The sequence below is a fragment of the Parasteatoda tepidariorum genome, chromosome 4 (genome assembly GCF_982258835.1).
Source record: "Parasteatoda tepidariorum strain Cologne lab strain chromosome 4, Ptep-v5.0, whole genome shotgun sequence".
NCBI lineage: Eukaryota > Metazoa > Arthropoda > Arachnida > Araneae > Theridiidae > Parasteatoda > Parasteatoda tepidariorum.
The window spans coordinates 103667601-103688052 of record NC_141758.1 but is presented as its reverse complement, the minus strand read 5'-3'; the positions used below and the strand labels follow the sequence as shown (position 1 = coordinate 103688052).

The window sequence follows — 20452 nt, the reverse complement described above, 5'->3', positions numbered from 1 at the left end:
AGGCAACAGTGAACTATTTTGTTAATAAGAAATATATTTCAGATATTTTTGTATATAGTTTTAAAAACTTAAATAAATATGTATTATAAAATTAGTTACAGTGTCTTTACTTAAGTCAATACAGTGTTTCTTTGTTTCTTCAGTTTGATTATACCAACCTGCACTTTAGTTTTAGTATATATACATAAAAGTAAAATATAATTTACATTTTAGGGCTCTAAGAGAACTTTTGCTGCTTTTATTTGTTCTTTAGCATTTATGCTATTTTTAACCTAATTGATTTGTTTTATCCATCATGATTGCTTGCATCTTAAAAAATATCTGTAGTTGATTTATAGAGAAAAGTACAATGTCAACTTTCATCATAATAAACAACACTTAAACTTGAAAGAAAGTTGTTCGCAAGTATAATACTAGTTTCCATTGCACGTATTTCAATTATAAATTTGGAGTTTAATTAAAAAAAAAACTATAACTTTAAACGCGATTAGAAGATTTTGTTAAAATTTAAATCAAATCAGTAAAAAAAAATATTTCATTTATCTATTTAATTATTTTTTTTTTTTACTGAGAAATTGAAAATAAAAAACATTTCTGAGAGAACTCCAAACAAGTCAGTACAATCAATGCATCAGAATACGACATCAGGTCAATGCTCTTCACAGTCTTAAAATTTTAAAATTAAATTCCAGCTTAGAGTTTAAGATTAGAACTAAAATTGAAAGATTTAATTAAAATTATTACTAAATATTGCAAAGAGAATTTTGTGTTTTTATATTTGTGTTACATAATCTTATAAAAGCACAAAACACATGATCTTATGAAAATTCTAACACATGATCTTATGAAAATTCTAACACATGATCTTATGAAAATTTGCAAAAAATTCCCCGAATCTTTTAATGAATATTTTCAATTCTGAAACTGTCGCAATATTTAAAATAAATAAATAAATAAAAATAAAAAAACGCATTGAGTTCTATGTTTCGTTTTGAATGTAACCAAGTCGCTAAAATGGTAATTATCATTGTTCCTGACATATATAACAGAAATTATTACTATCTCAAATTTTTTTTTTCATTTTCATAAGATCATGTGTTAGAGGCGACGAGTATCAAGCGTTACACCACGTCCCGTAAAAACGAATGAGCTTTCTTTCCAATAATGTTAAAAATCATATTTTAAACATCTCGTAACATTAAAGATTTTTTAACAAAATAAAATAAATTAGTATCCCACTTTTGTGAGACATATTCCAATAATCAAAAACTTCAAACAATAATATTTAATGACATATTAATCTTTTCTTTAAGAGACGAGTTTCATAAGAAACATTTCATTCACTTGTGTAACTTCTTTTAAATTCCTCTTGACCTTACATTTCTTTAAAGGAAATTTTAAGATGTTTTTTTCGTTAAAATAAATAAATAAATAAAATCTTCATAGTCAGCCACTATTTTATAATAGAGAGGGGGGAGAAGCAGTTTTCCCCCATTTTTAGACAATGACAAAGGAGAGAGGAAGGTAAGTTTATTTATTTTTATAAAGCATTTTTTATTTACCCATTTCTTAGACAGATATTTGTTTATTATGATATTAAATATGTATTTAAGATTTCTATTCCCTGATGTATTTTTAACGTAACTTTTCCTTTTCTGTATTTTTAGAAATCTTATATTGGGTAAAATAATGTGTTAAAATGATTTTTCCATATTCGAAGCTATGAAGTTCAATGAGTTCGAATTTATTATTATTTTATTACATAGAAGCAAACTGAAAATTGCTTGAACAGTATCTGATGCATCAAAGGCTCTAGGATGGAAATTTTGTCTGACGATTCGCATGCATGAAGGGCTGTTGCGCTCCTGAAGAAGAAGATTCGCATGCATTGCGTATCCACTGTAGCTTGTATTTTTAAAACAGCCCTTTTCAAAAATTAATATAATTTATTATTTTACACGTAATAAGCTTTCCAAAAAGAGTGGACAAAAAAATCTGAGAAAATTGTGCAGTACTTTCCCAAAAATAAGGCAAATTTTAATTCAAAAAGAGAAGTCCGAATATATTCATTAACAAAGATATCAATACAAGAATGAGTCTTTTTATTTAGTATTTATGGCTCAACATCTTTATCAATAACACTGTTAGAAATGTTTTGTTATTCGTCTCAAGCTATAAAGTCAAAAATCTGAGGGAATGTTTAGTAAGAAAAAAGAGTATGATTTTGCGTTTTAAATCGTGTATTAAATTATTTGCACCTGCAGTGATTAAATTGCATATCTTACATGTGCCTCTCAAAACACGGAAACTGCATCTTAGTACGAGTAATATTTTGTCCTACTAGTTTTTATTAATGAAATATATCTTTGCTGTTATAAACTTTCAATTAAAATGAACAATGATGTATTAATAAACATTAAAAATGTATGGATAAGCTATCTTATTAAATATACAATATAGTAAGTAAAAATCCAATTTAATATGTATAAAAAAATTATTTAATTAATTGTGTATCAGGAAATTAAGCTTGTTTTTCTCTTGTTTTAATCTAGCCATACAGTGTTATTGTAAGTTCCAAAAATCCCAATCATATGTGATGCCTTCAACTAGCAAGCAACATTATTTATAACAGAAGATTTTCGATTGCAATTGCTAAGAATACAAAAGAGGATCAATTTCTTGATTTAAGAGTTGTAAGAAAATGTAGCTGCACCACAACTAATTGCTAATTTTCTACAGAATTTTTTAACTTCTTAATTGAAATATTCTCGAGCAGCATGACAAATAAAAAATTTTGTTTTATTCCACTTACGAGTAGTGTCTTATTTTCCACCCCTATTCTTATTATCAGGGGTGATTGTGAGCCCAATTAAAAAGCCCTGAAAATTTCCTGAGAAAATCATTAATGACGCATTTCAAAAAATGAATATCTTTATAAATTTAAATCATTGATATTTTCACAACGTGAAAGTCTACATAAATTATATGCAGCATAATTTAAATTAATAATTATGTATTTAGTTTACTTTTATCTCTAATCACATTTATTATTTTACCAGAAAAAATATTTACGAATGAAAGAGATGCCAAGAATAAATTCTAGTTCTAATATTTTTAAATGAAATATACAATAGTTTTTATACATAAATGTGATCGATTATTTCTGTAAACTTCTGGACTGTGGATTTCCTGATCGCGGATAGCGAAACATCTGGAAACCCGGATTTTTTCCGGAGCACATTCATCTCTGTATTATTTTCAATTTAAAAATGGAAAGAGAGGGAGGGGGGTTCAATTTAAATAGTTTGTAAAGAGAGGCTTGAACTAAGCAAAGTATAATAAACAATAAGAGAAATTATGCTATGTTTACAAATAATTCGAATAGTCGAAAATAGTATTTTTTATTATTAAATAAAATGCAACTTGCAATTTATTTAAATCAGTAATTTTGACATGAAACTCAGGTTATATATCTTAATGATTATAATTTAGCTCATCTCATTTGTAATCTTATATAATAATTATAAATTTAATTTTTAACAATCTACATTGAACTTTTAGTAATCTATTATCAACCAACAACCATAAATTCCAAGGTCAGGGCTTTATTGCTCACATCCGCTGTAGCATTTTCGTCATGGTGCGGGGATTAGGTTCCCAAGTACCATATGATTAATGGATGGGAGGCCTTCTTGTGTCTTCATTGATAAGATTTGGTTTCGAAATAGTCAAATACTATATAAATATAATACACCATTTCTTACAATATATTTAATAATTCCTTTAAAATGTCCATTATAAATGGCAAAATTTCCTATAATTTACATAGATTTAGCAAATTTTTTTCTCTCCATAAATGCTTATAAAAAGTAATGCTTGCATTAAGCTTTCATTTTTATTTAAAAATTCTATCATAAATTTTTTATTTCAAACTTTCTTCATAACCACTTATCATCCCACTAAAAATTAAGCAAGCCTAATAATATTGCGATCCAGTTGTAGATAATAGATTCAGACTAAAGGCATTTGATTTATATGTAAGCATAAGTAACTTGAAATGTTAATATTAGACAGTTATGGGTGATTCTTTGGAAACATGACAATTGGAAAGAAAAAAAAAATTTCAAATTTAAAATCTTCAAAATAATAATTTTTTTTTTTTGTATATTTATTTAGTTACATTTATTAATATCTTACAGACCGCAGTGTAGTTTATTGAAATTTGTTTAAGGAAAAATATTTAATTGGTGTAATCAATTAAATCTTCAAATCGAGCAAAATTAGTTGCAAAAATTAAAAAAATAAAAAGCTTTTCTTAAAATTTATAAATACAAAAATCAAATAAGAGCTGGGTCGTAGAGAGAATTTGTAATCTGACTCAACTAAAAATAATAAACTAAATAACCTTTTCCTAACTTTTCAATAAAATTCTGCATTCAAAATAATCATGTCTATAAATCGGAATTGTAAAAAAATTAGCCCAACTCCGATTATGAAAATGATTCAGACAAATGTTTATAATCATGAGGATAGAAATATTACTTTTATTAATCTTACTACAATCGTTTAAATTATTACTTATTACAAAATTAATTTATAATCTTTAAACGTTTTTGAGCCTATTTTTTTTTACTAAAATATTAAAAAAGTACACATAAAGCTATTGAGACTGAGGGACAATCTAGCTATTGATTTTCTGGAAACGGCAAAACGTTATGATTAAATGAAAATAAATAATATTAATTGCGAAAATATAAATCACTATTGACATAAAAAAAAGGGGGGGCGGGAGGGAACTTAAATAGAAAGAAAATTGTAAAGAGGAACGAAATGTTTCTGTTACTTTAATTATTCTTTGTAATTAATTCTATTTTCACCTTCAAGGCGATCTTTCAAAACTATTTCGTATTTTTACAAACTTTAATTCCTGATTTGGATTATTTTAAAATTAATATTGTCTATGGAGCTGTAATTATTTCTAAAAGCATAAATACATTACAAATAATAAAGTTAACGAATATCTTTTAGATTGATAGGTTCATATCATTGATGCATAATAAAACATATTTTTTTTTGTTGTAAAATTACTTACTTTTTAAATAATTACATCCTAATACACTTTTATAATTAAAAATGTATTTATAATTATGATTTTATGTCAATCCATGTTAACATTGCAACAATTTTTATAGCAAATAATACATATTTATAAATTACTTTATTGAATATTTAACAAATAAGGTATCCTTCAGCTCATAAAATTCCTAAGTCAAATTTATTAAGCTAAGTTCTAAAGGTAAAAATTAAATTTAATGTATCATGGTTAGTTTCCTTCAATATTTATTAAAGAATCAGCTTGGGTTAAGACATTTATTTGTTATGCGTGATTGTGCATTAATATTTTTTACAAATGCATGTCTTGAATCTAAGATTAAATGAAAGTTTCAATGATCGGTCGGTGATTGGCTTTCTGAAAAATTTGGAGTCGAAAATTTCAACTATCAACTCTACAACTATGGTTCGAAAAATATGAAAAACTGTTTTAAAGATAAACTAAATATATAAAACGATTAATTGTAAAAAAATGTATTAAAAATTCCTACATGGGTTTTTTAATTTTATTTTTGGAAAAAGCATAAATTATTAATAGAATAAACTTTATATTGTGAAGAAAGAAGAGTTAATATATCTAAAAAATATAATTGATAAAAAAATCGACTTTTTTATACTAAGAAATTTATTTGTAGTATACTCTATTAAGACGGTCAACTGTAATAGCATTTTTTCCCAATTTTTTTTATTATTAAAATCTTTCACACATTTATCTCTCATTTCCTTTATGTTAGTCAATAACTATTTTAAAGTTGCTTAAAGTTAAAAAATTAAAAAGTTGAAAAAAACGCATAAAATTTTATTTTACTTGCTGCAGGGTTCCCACTATCTGGAAAATTTTTCAAAGTGGTCGCAAATGTGAGATAAAACTAGATATTTTAAGCAATTAAAAAATATTTAATTTAAAGGAAATATATATTGGTGGAGAAAATAACTCAAGAATCGAATTTACGAATGAAAGATAAATTTAAGCATTTTTCAGTAGTCTTGAAAAATTTTAGCTATCACTCATTTATTTTTTCCAGTTTTTTTGTTTGTTTTTAAAGGCGTTTTATTTTGTATGTTTCTGGCACAATTTTTTTTTCTTATGTCGAGGATGAGTTCAAGGTGCATAAATCCCCATGGCAGAAGTACCTTGAAATCTTGAATAATCTGATATCTGACATTGTAGGAGTTTCATTTAATATAAAATTTAATAATAATCATTTAATAGAAAATTCTTAGTTGTATGGTGGAAATAATAATAATAAAAATAAGGTTGAAAAAATATAAATAATAGAAGAAATAATGATAAAAGAAATAAGAATAAAATATAATAAAACAAAGAGTTAGAAATAATAATAAAAGAAATAAGGCTTTTCATACCTTCAAAATTTGACGTAAATCAGGCACTTATGCACCAGTAATAAAGTCGGACATTCGTTGATCACGAAATATCCATGCATTTCACTCAATGAGACAGATATGAATAACTCTGTATCAATTTGCCCTTTACAACACTATTCTTAATATGCTTGCAATAAATTTTACTTACAAAGTTTTTTTTTTCTTCAAAAACCGTACTTTAAATTACTTTCAGATAGAAAAATTTAAATAAGAGAAGTTATTTCAAAAAATATAACACAATGAAAAACTTTTAAAAAAATACCATAAAGCTTCAAATTTAAACTACTGAGTTCCACACAGAATTTTCTCCACCCTCATCAAAAGAATTCGAAATTTCACATTTTTTATTAGATTTTACAATAATTACAAAGCATTTTATGTAACATAAATGCGAGTGAGTACAATGTGGAATATTTTTAACTAAAGAAAATTTTGCAGATACTAGACTTAATAGTTTTTTTTTCTAGACTTAATAGTCTTTATAGACTTAATAATTTTTTTTCATGTTTTTTCGTTTTAAAAATTTTCATATTTGGTTCTTTCAGCAGTCAACTTATACACCTGACATACCAAAAATTACAAGCGCGCAATCAAAAATATAGCGGGTCGACTTATATACCGGTATATACAATATACAGAATTTTATATTTTTACAATTGGGTAAATTATGTTATAAATCTTCATTGTAGTCATTAAACTTATGGTTATAAAAATAACACTTGCTAAAATTAATTTAAATCATAAATGTATAGTTTAATATCGTAAAAACAGAAGTTTCGAAATAGGCTATCTTTCAGTGCGTGTAGATACGTTGATCGAAAAATGACGTTAATAAAGTGTGACAAAATAAAAATAATAAAGATTACAAGTGAAGCAGGATGTAATGAAAACTATTTAAATATTTTTATCTAAGAAAATCAACTTCTGGAGTCGACTTGCTAAGAAAAGAATTATTTACTGATTTGAAAACAATAAAAAACACGGTATTTTTATCTGTTCCGCAAATAACCAAACAATTTGTCGATTCGGGAAAATATATTCAGCTTCAGTATTTTTCATTTTGGAAAAACAAAGAGTTTTGGAATTATAGGCTACATCTGAAGTTTAAGCACATCATAAATAAATGCTAATAATTAGGCTAATAATATGATAATAATTAAATGCTAATAATACGTAGCGGGTCCTAAAATTTGGCTTGGTCCAGTTATTCAAAACTAAACAGAAAAAAAGAAATCTAGGTGTATATATGTATAAACTACAGACGCAACTTATGGACGATGGGAGCTACCTAAGGCATTTGCAGTTGTTAATGTTAAACCTTGTAATTTTCAGCTACACCTAGAAGATAAGAGGATTCCTAAGTCAAGCCCAGCAACCTTATCAAGTCGACCAAATTCGATTTCGTGAAGAATTTTGAAGTTAAAACTAACGCGTATTCGTGGGAGAAGAGAAAAACCGTCCATTGTTAGCCTGATGGTAAAGGAACTCAACCGGAGAGAAATTGAACATATTGCATCGTTACCAATAGATAATTTTATTCCGTTATGCTTCAGTTTTATGTAAGCACGAATAATAAAATTTCCCGAGATAAGTTCATTATGTCAAAGATTAATTTTTTTTTTAATATTATTTTATGGATGTGTCCTTCTTCTCAATCTTAATGTAACTTTCTGTATTATTGATTTTATTATTTGAATTCTTCAAAATAGAAAATTCGAAAGACTTCAATCTTCAAAGAAAGACAACCAGAAAATAAATAATTCAAATGCGAAAAACAAGAAGATTTTCACCGACATCAGAGTTTTTCAATTTAAATTGTGGGATTGATGAGAAAAATTTAGAGGAATCGTATTTCACCACTCTTACTGACTTTTTATCATTTATTTCTTTTATATTACATGTATAAAAGTAACAATTTAAAATTTCTTAAACTAAGAAACCTTATTCGAAAGTGAATAATAAAAAAGAAATTTTTTTAATTTTATTTTTCAGTTTCAGTTAATATGTAATAAAAATGGGTTAACGTCCACTGCAGATTGGTAAGCAACTATATCAATCGTCAACGACGATTAAGTGCACTATTTCCATCCTTTTTGATAAAAACCTTTAAGGTCGTAATCAGCTATATGGAATTAATAAATGAGAAGTCATAGAAGGCGAGAGGCGAATTCGTGAAAGCAGGACTTTAAAACTAGTTTATTATATGAACCTTATTGACCCTGCCCAATATTTATTTCTGAGATCAATTTTTGAACTCAGAAATGAATATTAGGTTGGGTCAATTTTATTGAAGGCAAATGCATATAATTGATTTATTACATGGCAGTTCCTTCCTGGCACTCCCCCCCCCCCCCGAGGCTGAAGTATTAATAAAATATCAGAATCTAGATTTCTGAAAAACCATGAAAAAAAGATTAAATGATTGAACCCATTAACCCTTTTCTATTGACACTAAATAAAACTTCTTTTTAATAATTAATTGAAGACTATAAGTGTTATTTATAGAATTCGAAACAGAAGTTAATACCGAGAAATTATTTGAGCGAAAAATATGTTGAAATGTTAATTATTAGGAGTTCAATAATTTTTAAGTTATTTAGTGCATCTGAAAATTAGTTCGAGGATATAAATGCATTAAATGTTTACATAAGGCGTTTTAAATTTTTACATGCGTAAAATTATTACATTTACAAAATCGGAGTTCCGTCGAAAAAAGTTGGATCATTTAGGGTTTCATAATCGAAAAAAATTTGGGAATCGCTGTCGTGATACATACATTTTTACTTGATGGAATGTTCTTATTATTAAAAAATGTAATTTACTTTGAATTTTATTCACCCTAATTATTGATGGAAGTTACTATTACGAAATAATTTAAGTTATAAAAAATTTAGTTTATAAGGAATATTTTTTTAGTCATGAAAGCATAACTTCAGTATTGCAATGGTAATAAATTTCCTCTAAGTCCCATTGAAGGGGGTGTAATAATTTCAGATTGCTCAGTTGAATAGGAAGAGAGCGGTCTTTTCTAGAAGATGAACTTTGACATTGATGAATTTTTCCCCCAGTGCAGCTGTGGGCTTAGGCTCCTCTAAGGCTGTGGGAGGAATGCCTTCTAAGAAAAAGATCACCCGATACTTTGTCAAGTTTCCCGCCGAACACTCCAAACTAACGTTTTGATTGGTTCGATAGAAAAGCGCGCACTTCTTTCTTTCAATATGGCTGTGTGGAAAGTTACACAAACTGTTTTTTTGTAAGAGTTTTTATTTGAATTAATAATTGTCTAATTCGCAATAAATATAATTTTATTTTTTAATTTCAAACTTCTTTTTTGTTAATTTAAGATTTGCTATTAAAAAATTACTGTTTATTTCCCCCCCTTCTCTTTCGACTCGATGTTTATTCGTAAATGAAGTAAGCTTCTTTCCCTGTATTTTAAAAATTTTATAGTGTATAATTTAGACGTAATGCATCTTTATTTTTTACTAATTATTGTTTCTTTAAAAAAGTAAATATAAATTTTAAAAGTAAATATAAAATTAGTATGATTTTGCTTAAAATTTATGTTTAAAAAAAAAACACCATTTACTTTGCTTAATTTGTTTAAATAAGATCAAAATTGTATAGAGTATTATAATGTGTAAATATTGGAAGAAAAAGTATTATGTATTCAGTTTTAATAATTATAATTTAATATAATTCTTTAAAAAATTAAATATAAATTTAAAGTTAGTATGATTTTGCTTAAAATTTATGTTTTAGAAATCGATAACCATAAATTGAAATTTAATTAGAAATTTCTGAGGGAAAGTTTAATTCAATTAACTATTTTAAAAAAATTAGTTTTGTTTTATTAAGAATGTTACCTGAAAAGCATAGTATTTAATATGCAATAAATATAAAAATTATTACGTTTGCCAAACTTTCCATTTAGAATTAACAGTTAAAGCTTAACAATTTTAAAATTGATTAGCCTACTTGAATAGAGTTTCCATAAGTAAGTGTTTATTTATGTTTATCTTTGATTTTCTATTCGTTAGCCTTGTTTCTTTAAAATCCAGATTTTTCACTCTTGAACTATGTTTACATTTTGCATGCGATTTTTTTTTCTATCTTCTGTACCTGTTATTTCAATTTCTCCCCGTTCCTGATATCACGACGGTAACACCGTTCTTTTTTGGTTCTCTCCTCTTAGAGAGCGCCTTTTCTTTCCCCCATCTTCCCTTTTTCCGTCGTGATGTCATGATCGGGTTTCTCTTTTTCCTCCTACCCCTTGGCGGCCTATCTAAATAGGTCGCCAAAAAATTGGCGGCACTTGGCCTTGCCGTAGTTATGATAATCATCCCAAATGTTACGTAAATCATCATCTTAATTGTAATTTGTTAAAAAATTTTAGCGAAATATTTCTAATTCTATAGGATATTTTAAAATGGATACTAGCAAAGTAGGCTATGACAAAATACATTTATTGATAAAATTATATAATCGTTGCTTGCAACAAATTAAATTAATATTAGAAAAAATCTAAAATTGTGTTTGACTCTGTACTTTATATCTCATCTGTAACAAGTTTCTGCTTTAAATTTCCAGTTAATTTAAGATGAGGTATTAAAATTTAGAGTTGAAAATTTAGACTGTTGTCTAATTAACTGATAGTATAATCCTTTTGTGAATTAGTCAGTCACCAAAACATTAAAATTGTAGGTTTTAGCAAATAAATTGCATTTAAAAAAAACTGTTCATGTCCCTGCTGTACAAGTAAACATTTTTGAACAATTTAAAAAAAATTATCCTTTCAATTATTCCGGTGATAAAATGTAAAATAATGTATTATGATTCGATAAAAGTAAAATTTTAATCCTTAAATATAATTTTTCTTAATGCCCAACAATACAAACAGCTTTAGTTAGAAAAATATAGTATAAGGCTGCTTAAAAAAAATTTTAAAAATTAAAACGGCTATATTAGTTACGTATAGTTAAAAATGAAAACAAAATTACAAATTTTTATGAATATATATATATATATATATATATATATATATATATATATATATATATATATATATATATATATATATAACTAAACTAAACTAAACTAAACTCAGTGGCGCGACAGCCCATAGAGGGCCAAGGCCTACTGTGCCCATCTCAGTTTCCTTGACCTTGGGCTCTGAGGTGCAGGAGCAGATGTTCCGGACAGGTGGTCAGACGAGCGCAGAACCCCCAGTGTTTAGTTCCCAAACATGCTTGGTACTCATTTATCGACCCACTGAAGGGATGAAAGGCTATATATATATATATATATATATATATATATATATATATAAAAACTTTTTAAATGTTTGAGTGATCGACTGTAAATTACAGAAGAAAATCAAGTATTTTTGGACGCCCTATGCCGGAAAATCAAGCAATAGGCATGTAACTTGTATCTATTACTTTGATTGTTCTTTGCAATAGCTACATACTATTTCATAAATGTAGCTTAATTATTTATGAAAATATAGGCATATTTATAAAAAACTAATTTTTTTTTGTCTTGCGTTTTTTTGGCCATAACTTTAAAAATATTCAATAAAATTAAACAAAATTTTTGAGACAATTTAAAATTAATAGCAAAATTATTGTTTTAAAATTAGAAAAAATTTGTTTAAGACTGCGCTAGATATAAGTATTCAAATTACTTTCATACTGTGCATGTGCAGAAAAAATTTTAAAAAAATATTTTTCATAATTTTTGTATTTGTATGTAGAGAAAACATAGAAAGAATGGTGCAGTGCATGGAACAATGAAAAAGGAGAGAAAGAAAAAAAATAATAATAAAAATTCGGCCTTGGACTTTTTTAAATTTAAAAAAATTATTTTTCATAATTTTTGTATTGTCTTATAATTTTTGTATTTGTATCTAGAGAAAACATAGAAAGAATGGTGCAGTGCATGGAACAATGAAAAAGGGGAGAAAGAAAAAAAAAATAATAAAAATTCGGCCTTGGATTTTTTTAAAATTAAAAAAAATATTTTTCATAATTTTTGTATTGTCTTATAATTTTTGTATTTGTATCTAGAGAAAACATAGAAAGAATGGTGGAGTGCATGGAACAATGAAAAAGGGGAGAAAGAAAAAAAATAATAATAAAAATTCGGCCTTGGATTTTTTTAAATTTAAAAAAAATATTTTTCATAATTTTTGTATTGTCTTATAATTTTTGTATTTGTATCTAGAGAAAACATAGAAAGAATGGTGCAGTGCATGGAACAATGAAAAAGGGGAGAAAGAAAAAAAATAATAATAAAAATTCGGAAAATAAAAGATATACTAATCTTTTCATCAGCTCACACGATTATATAAGCAAAGAAGAGTGCTTTCTATTGCGTGATATTTTTACTGAATGTGTTATTTTATTTGTTGTAAAATTTTTTTGAGTGCTCCTCACACTATTTTTTTGATATATTTTGCCTTGGCTATTCTGATACAATATTAGAAAGCACTACTTTTTTGCAGATATAATCGTGTGAGCTGATGAGAAGATTATATCTTTTATTTTCCGGATTTTTATTAATTTTCTTCATTTTTTCGGATTTTTATTTTTCCCTTTTTTATTGTTCTGTAGTTTTTTTCTCTCTACATTTTGAACTTATTTTATGAGTTCTATTTACTTACAGCTTATTCGCAATAAATAAAACTTATTGTTTTTTTTGTTATTTTTATTTTTGTCCTCTTTGTATTTATTTATTATGATATATATATATATATATATTGTTCAAAATAATGCTTTATGAACTTTTTTGGCACAGTCATTCATACCAGCTCTTTCCTTTTTTATCAATTTATAAGTATTATTCAACAATTTCATTTAAAAGTAATGTATTATTTAAAACTTTTTTTATTTAGATTTCTGACTGCACCACTTGACTGGGTTAAATATCAATAACCTGCCAACCGGGTTAATACTTCCTCTTAATTAAACTTTTGTTTAATTTCAACACATTTGGAACGAGTCATTGTTAATTGGAGATTTTGAATAGCAGCTGTGTTTACCGAATCTGCCTTGATTCTCGTCCAGGTTTTAAGTGAGTAACTAATCAATTCACGTATGGTTTTGTTGCATTTTTATGTTGTAAATATTTAATTCAGTAGATTCCTTTTAAATTTAACATAAATTAACTGGCTCATCTGTAAGCTTTGGTTGCCTCTAAAATTATTGGAAGTGCTAACTTTTCTATTTCAAAACATGGAATATCATAAAAGATAAAATTTATAAAAAAAAATAATAATAATTACATTAATAAAATATGGTGTTTAATGTTTGTATCACCTACTATGGATGTTATTGAATTTGAAATTGAGATTTTTTTCATGAAATATAGAATTTGGTAAAGATAGTTTTTATGTTGTTCCTAATATGTTTATTGCATTTAAAAAAAAGAGAGAGAATAATTTAGGAAAGTGATACCAGGGATCTGTCATGGGCAAATTTACTACCTTCATAAATTCAACTTAAGTACTGTAAATGTATGTCTTTATTAAATTCCAGTTGAAATTAAACTATGGATATTGATTTTTATGGACTCTTAAATTTGGATACAATTTTAATCCCAAAATTTTACAATAGCAAAATTGTTTTTGAACATATGGAAAAAAAAATATATATAGAAATTTACCAGTCATAAATGATTTTTATTTGTCGTGACAATTTTTGAAAATATTTTCTTATTTTACCATATTTTTGTGTTGAATTTTTAATATAATTTTTAATTTTCAGAAATTATGTCTAAATTTTCACAAAATAAGTACCTCTTAAAAAAATCTAACCTGGATACAAGCTAATTTATTTTTGATGTAAAATTAATGGAGTTTTTTGTTGTTGTTGTTGTTCTATTAAGAAGATTTAGAAATTGTTATAATACAGATTAATATATTTGATAGCAAATGTTTTTTTAATTGTAAATTTTCTAGATGGCGACTGCTGCAGCGTATATTTTAGAATTCTTCCAAAGCAACAAACATTTTGATCTAACATTTAAAGTCAAATGTGGTAGTACTTGGAGTTCTTTTACTGCTCATAAAATAGTGTTATCTATTTGGAGTCCTGTTTGGGCTAAGAAGTTTCAAGAAAATAGTAATGCAGTTGATGATGTTATAGAAATATTGGATATAAGTCCAAGTGTTTTTCACGCCTTTTTAAGGTAGGAATATTTTATAATAAAGCTGATAATTTTTTTAAAAATAATTTTGGTTATGCAATATATTTTTTTATAGTGCAAAAACTTTCATAAATATTTCAGAAACATCTATAAAGGCCAAGGGTGCCGGCAGTGGGGTGTAAGGGGGTGCACTTGCACCCCCCTGGCTTTCTTTTATAAACAATTATGGAGTATAAAATTTTTTTTATTAAAAATATTTTTATTCAAAAACAAATACTAATTAAGTAATTATTGATACGTAAAAATTAAAAAATTGTTTAATCAAAAAAGAATTGTAATCGTCTTGTTAGCTGTCCAAATCTGTTTATACATTTTTAAATGAATTCTGAGTCATCTTTGATTCTTTTCTTATGCAGACTGAGCTTGCACAAGCAACTTAATCTCTTTTGAGCCATTTTAGACCGATTCCATATTTTGATGCGTCACATAGTACTAAAAGTGAGTTCAATAGTGCACGTAGTAGCTGGAAGAGTTAGGCCAATTTTGATTGCCTCTGCTACAGCTAGATAAAACAGTGTAGCCTCAATAACTAAATCGATATATTCGAGGGATTCATAAGAATTTTCACTATTCCTCCACATTTCATACCACGTAAATTCATAATTTTTTTTTTAAATATCTTGTTAACAATGAAGAAATGTATGTTGAAAAAAATTAACAGATGAAAGTATATGTAATAACAGAATATTTTTTTTTTTTTGGGGGGGGGGGTTACTGGTTTGCTAGAGGGTTGCACCCCCTTTTATATTATTCTGCTGGCGCCCTTGATAAAGTCTATAAATAAACAGGGTTACCACTGAAATCTGGTGAAAAAAAATTCCCTGTACATATTATACACAATATATTAAGAAGAAAAAAAACAATTACTGAGCTCTTGTGTGAGCAGTTTTAATTGCTTTAAAAACTTAGAGGGAAAAAAAGGAACAATTGAACATACTTAAATACTGCTATAATAAATGTACAATAGTTTAGTATAGCTGAAATATCATCCTTAAATATCCTATAGATTACGCTTTGAGTGGTCACCATTTTTTAAAAGACGAAAATAAGATACAAAATTTTCTGTATTTTTCCTGTTTGTAAAGAAAAACTAAAAATTACCTGTTATTTATGGTGATTTTTAAATCCTTTGTATTCAGGCTTTCCTTGTTCTCTGGAGAGGCAACCCTGATACAGTTAAGGCAACATTTGTAGATAATATTTTTTAATGGACTTATAAATAAGATTACATTACATCTGTGGGGGCGGAGTTAACGACCATGCCAACCTTCATCTATCAAAAGGTACCTCATGATTGAATCAAGTTAGCATGTCTTATATACCAGTGAATTGATGTTTAATATTCATAGTGGTAGTTACGCCACAATACTCCCCCACCAGAATTTTATCAGGGATAGAATTCAATGGACGGATACCACTAGTTGCTGTACTTGTGAAAGACCGGGAGAGCTGTTCGTTGAGTGCTGAATGTGAGAGGTGTATTAACATCACGTCGTAGCTTTCGTTGTTGCTTCTGTGTTGCATTTTGCAGTCACAAGTAGCAAGTCAACTGTTCAATGTGGACTATCCATCGAAGTAGGCGTTACCGTCAAGTTATTTTGCGAAGTGGGCGTTACTGCGTGTTCAAATCACGTCCGGCTCACCAATGTGGCGGCGGAGTTAACGACCATGCCAATCTTCATCAATCAAAAGGTACCTCATGATTGAATCAAGTTAGCATGTCTTATATGGGTGATTCTCACGAAACACGACAATTCACTGTCCCTTGCTCCAAGATCTAATACTATAATACTAAAAGAACTTTTTTTTAAAAATAATTAATGAATAGTATTGCTGTTAGCATTTTAAAGTGACTTTGCACTAGCATTGACTGTTTTGTATACTTAAAAAGTTTAATTGAATATCAAAATGTCATTTTCCTGGCATGTCCCAAACAATATTTCCTATAATAACTAGCTTCAAAACTTCCCATACATTTTTCAAAATCTAATTTTATTTATCTTATCCTATGTAAGCATTTCTAGAATATATGCAGGGGGTATTGTTTATTAAAACTTCGTTTAAAATTTTTTTTTTCTGTCAATAATTTGTTTGTCCCATGAAAATCAGTCATTTTCCTGGCTACTTTTATTTAGTGATTTATAACCAAAATAGATAGCGCCAGGAATCAATATCTTATGTTTAATAGATTGATTAAATACCCTCCTATCTGAACATGTCTTGTTGCATGAATAAAGAGCCAATTTTCTGGCTCAAAATCTATTTCAAAAATTTTTTCAATGTGAGTAGGTTTTTATGCTGTCATTTTCCTGGCTTCTTGAAATCATTAATAACAAAAACTACATAGATTTATCTGAGTTATTTTAAGAAATGCTGTTGTTTTCTGCAGAATATAAATGTCTTCGGCCAAAATATTAAATTAAAGTTATATGCTATAAAATGGCGAATTTGTCATTATCCTGGCTTACGAATGCCAGGACATTAAAGTGTTACCAGAAATTCTTTTTAACTGCTAATACTGTAAAGAGGGAAAGCAACTATTAACCTAATACCAAGTTTGTGTATGATTGTAATATGCTTGGATGTAATCAAAGTTATTTATTTATTTATTGATTGATTATTGTACACAATTTTATTCTGTACATATCAGCAACAAAATTTTTTTTGTTTCTTTCTACAGTGGATAAAAAGAATTAATTTAAACAATTTATGGTCCATCTAACATAAAGGCGTAAGTTGAGTTACTTACTATTAACTTAAAATGACTGTTTTTTAAACTTCTAAGCAAATATGTCATTTTCCTGGCATTCCAGATTTGGTGAATTTCTATTTTATTTTTTTTTCTCGAGCAAATGTCAATAAACTACACTGATGTCTATAAGATATTAAAAAGTGTAGCTAAAGAAGTATACAAAAAAATTTTTAGATTATTTTGAAGACTTTAAATTTGAAGAAATTTTTTGGTCTGAATTGTCATGTTTCGTGAGAATCACCCATATACCAGTGAATTAATGTTTAATATAAGTAGTTACGCCACACATCTGTGTATCTCTCACCCCATTTCGTCTTTTTCACTGATATTTTTATGTCTAATCATGTATAGCTCGCTAGCCAGAAGTTGTCTCTTGGCTATGCCTTCATCACCTGGTATCCGACAATACTATTTCGCTATTTTTGGGAGAAGGGTGTGAACAATTCTGGACAAGGTTGCTATTTGGCAATCATATGATAAAAATATTTATTTTGCAATCTTTATGTGCATTTTTTTAACAATTGCATTTAATTTCCTAAATTTGATAATATTTCTCTCTTTTAAGTGAATAGTTTGTCCTTTTTTGAGATATTTTGCTGGGAAAACAACAGTTTTTAAATTTCAAATCTATTTAATTAGCTGGAGTAATGAAAGCAATAATAGCAGATGATAAAGTAAAGTAAATTACTGAAAAAGAATTTACTGTTTGTGTTTGGTTTGCATTAAGCGTTGTCTCAATTTCAAGTGCGGTTTATGTTTCTCCTCTTACTCCTGCACTGAAATCAACTCTGCGTCTGAGGAGGTGGAGCGAACTATAGTTTCATTGTGAGAACTGTTATTTCAATCATTTTTGTTTAAACTTAGTATAAGGATTCCTGTTGTAAAAGATGTTTTTTTTCTTCTTTCTTTCAGCTATCTGTACGGTTCTAAAAAGGAGCTTGAAGAAAGTAAAAATGATGTTAAATTTGTCTTAAGCATATACGAAGCTGCCTGCAAATATCGAGTGCAAAGACTCAAAACTCATTGCTGTGAAATTTTAAATTCTTCATCTCCTAATAAAAATAATGTATTTGAATTATTGGATGCTGCAGTTTTGATAAATTCAGATTGTTTGAAAGGGCAATGTTTCAAAGTCTTACAATCTGAAACAGAGGAAATATTAAATTCACAAGATATTACCTCCGTTACGCCAACTATGGTTGAAACTTTGCTTCAACTTCCATCATTATGGCTTTCTTCTGAGAATGATTTGCTGACTTGGGTATTTAAGTGGGCAAAATCCTATTGCTCGTTGCAGAATATAAATATTCCCAGCAAAGTTATAAGTCCTTTTTTACCTTTCTTTAATTTTACGGCTTTAAATTCAAAAGAATTTGCAATGCTTGTCAGTGATCACAAAGAGTTTTTCGATGAAGTCGAATGCTTCAATATTTTTATGAAAATTAATCTACAAGAATCATCTGAATTACCAGCTAATGCAAATTCACGCAGTTATATGAAACCCACTGAAACACCTGCAAGTGCTATGTTGGGTGATGGTACTCCAGAGATGCCTTACGCCATAAATAATTCATCAAGCAGAAATTCAGATAGTTCTAATTATAATGCATCTAGTACAGCTTCAATTTCTACTTCCACTGAGGAAACAGTTCCTGCAGTTAATGTTGGTACTAATGCAACAATTACTGTTGATAATGGTCCAGTTAATTGCTACATAACAGCTGATAAAGAGACAATGACAGACCTTGCAATAGATACCAGTTCAGCTAGTTGCTGCACAATATTAATGCCATCAGCTGATAAAGAGACAATGACAGACCTTGCAATGGATACAGAAGCGGAAATTCTACCTAATGATATTTCATTACAATCATCAGCTGATAATACAGATGATGTAACCATGGATACCAAGGATGATGCAGTCACTTCATCTAGTGATAATTCATCTGTACAACTCCAAATTGAGGCTTCAAATGACACTTCATCCGCAATTGAGATGACAGAGAGGGGGCAAAGCAATAATTCAGTTTTAGAAGTAGAAGATCCAGAACCAGGAATATCATGGGAGTTCTTGGAGCCCCCATTGCACTTGGAAAAAATCAAGAAAAAGAAAATTGTGAAAGCATACTTGTTGCCAGGTAAGATAAAGTTTCTGAAATAAATCTTAGTCCATTATATATTTTTGCTATGAAATTATTTTTTTTAGTTTAGTTAACATGATTTTGATTTGATTGTTAACTAGTGGACTATTGGTAACAGTGTGGCATTTATCCTTAGGAATGATCTAAAGATAGTGTGTTTTACACTACTATAATTTTAACTGTTGAGCCAAAGGTACTAGTAATCATTGCCTCTCTATAACACCACTATTTTCAATTTCAGGGAAATGCTAAAAAGCTCGGATATTGCGGTTCACCAATTTGATTTATTTATTACATTCATTAATTTTATTTACAAAATTTATTAGAAATTTTGGCACTTTTGGATTATTCCACTGACCATTTTCATACTTTGGAATTATCCCATCGAACATTTTCGCCAAATCCGATACTATTGTCAAGGTGTATTGTACCCCATATATTGTAAGTTGGCTTCTTCGCCAATAATCGCAAATTTTATCCTATTTACTGTCCTTGAGTTAGTTTTCTTTAGTGTGTTGAAATATAGTTTTTTTTTATTACTCCGTTGTAAAATGATTCAAATTTGGGATTTGCCTAATACTGAAGAGAATGCAGTGGCATATTTTACACAAAGCAGGGTTCGCCAAGTGGCCCCACTTTGAAAAAACCCGCCCGGGTTTTATTGGGTGGGCCCACCTTGAAAAAACCCATTTGGAACGATAAGTGGGTTTTTTCAAAAACTTTTTTTTTTGTTTTACTAAAACTTATTGTTTTGCATTTACTTTTATATAATTTATTGTGAAGCATAAATTTGTCAAATAGAGTTGCATGATTTATATGATTAAGTTTTTAATATTAGTAAAGTAAAAGAAAC

The 20452-nt window shown here is 27.7% G+C and overlaps 1 protein-coding gene across 6 annotated transcripts in view; it reads left to right on the top strand.

Annotated features, from left to right (window-relative positions):
* LOC107449085 (uncharacterized) overlaps window positions 1-20452 on the top strand; it is a 35075-nt gene that overhangs the window by 2399 nt on the left and 12224 nt on the right. For 3 of the 6 annotated variants that reach the window (XM_087161852.1, XM_087161850.1, XM_071181680.2), the window contains exons 2-4: window positions 13394-13572; window positions 14459-14688; window positions 18371-19596. In XM_087161852.1, the coding sequence (XP_087017978.1) occupies window positions 14459-14688; window positions 18371-19596 (1456 nt within the window). In that variant the 5' untranslated portion in view covers window positions 13394-13572. Of the gene's footprint in view, window positions 1-10919; window positions 10943-11835; window positions 11918-13336; window positions 13573-14458; window positions 14689-18370; window positions 19597-20452 lie in introns of those variants that run through there. The other 3 variants (XM_087161853.1, XM_087161851.1, XM_087161854.1) reach the window with 3 other exon arrangements.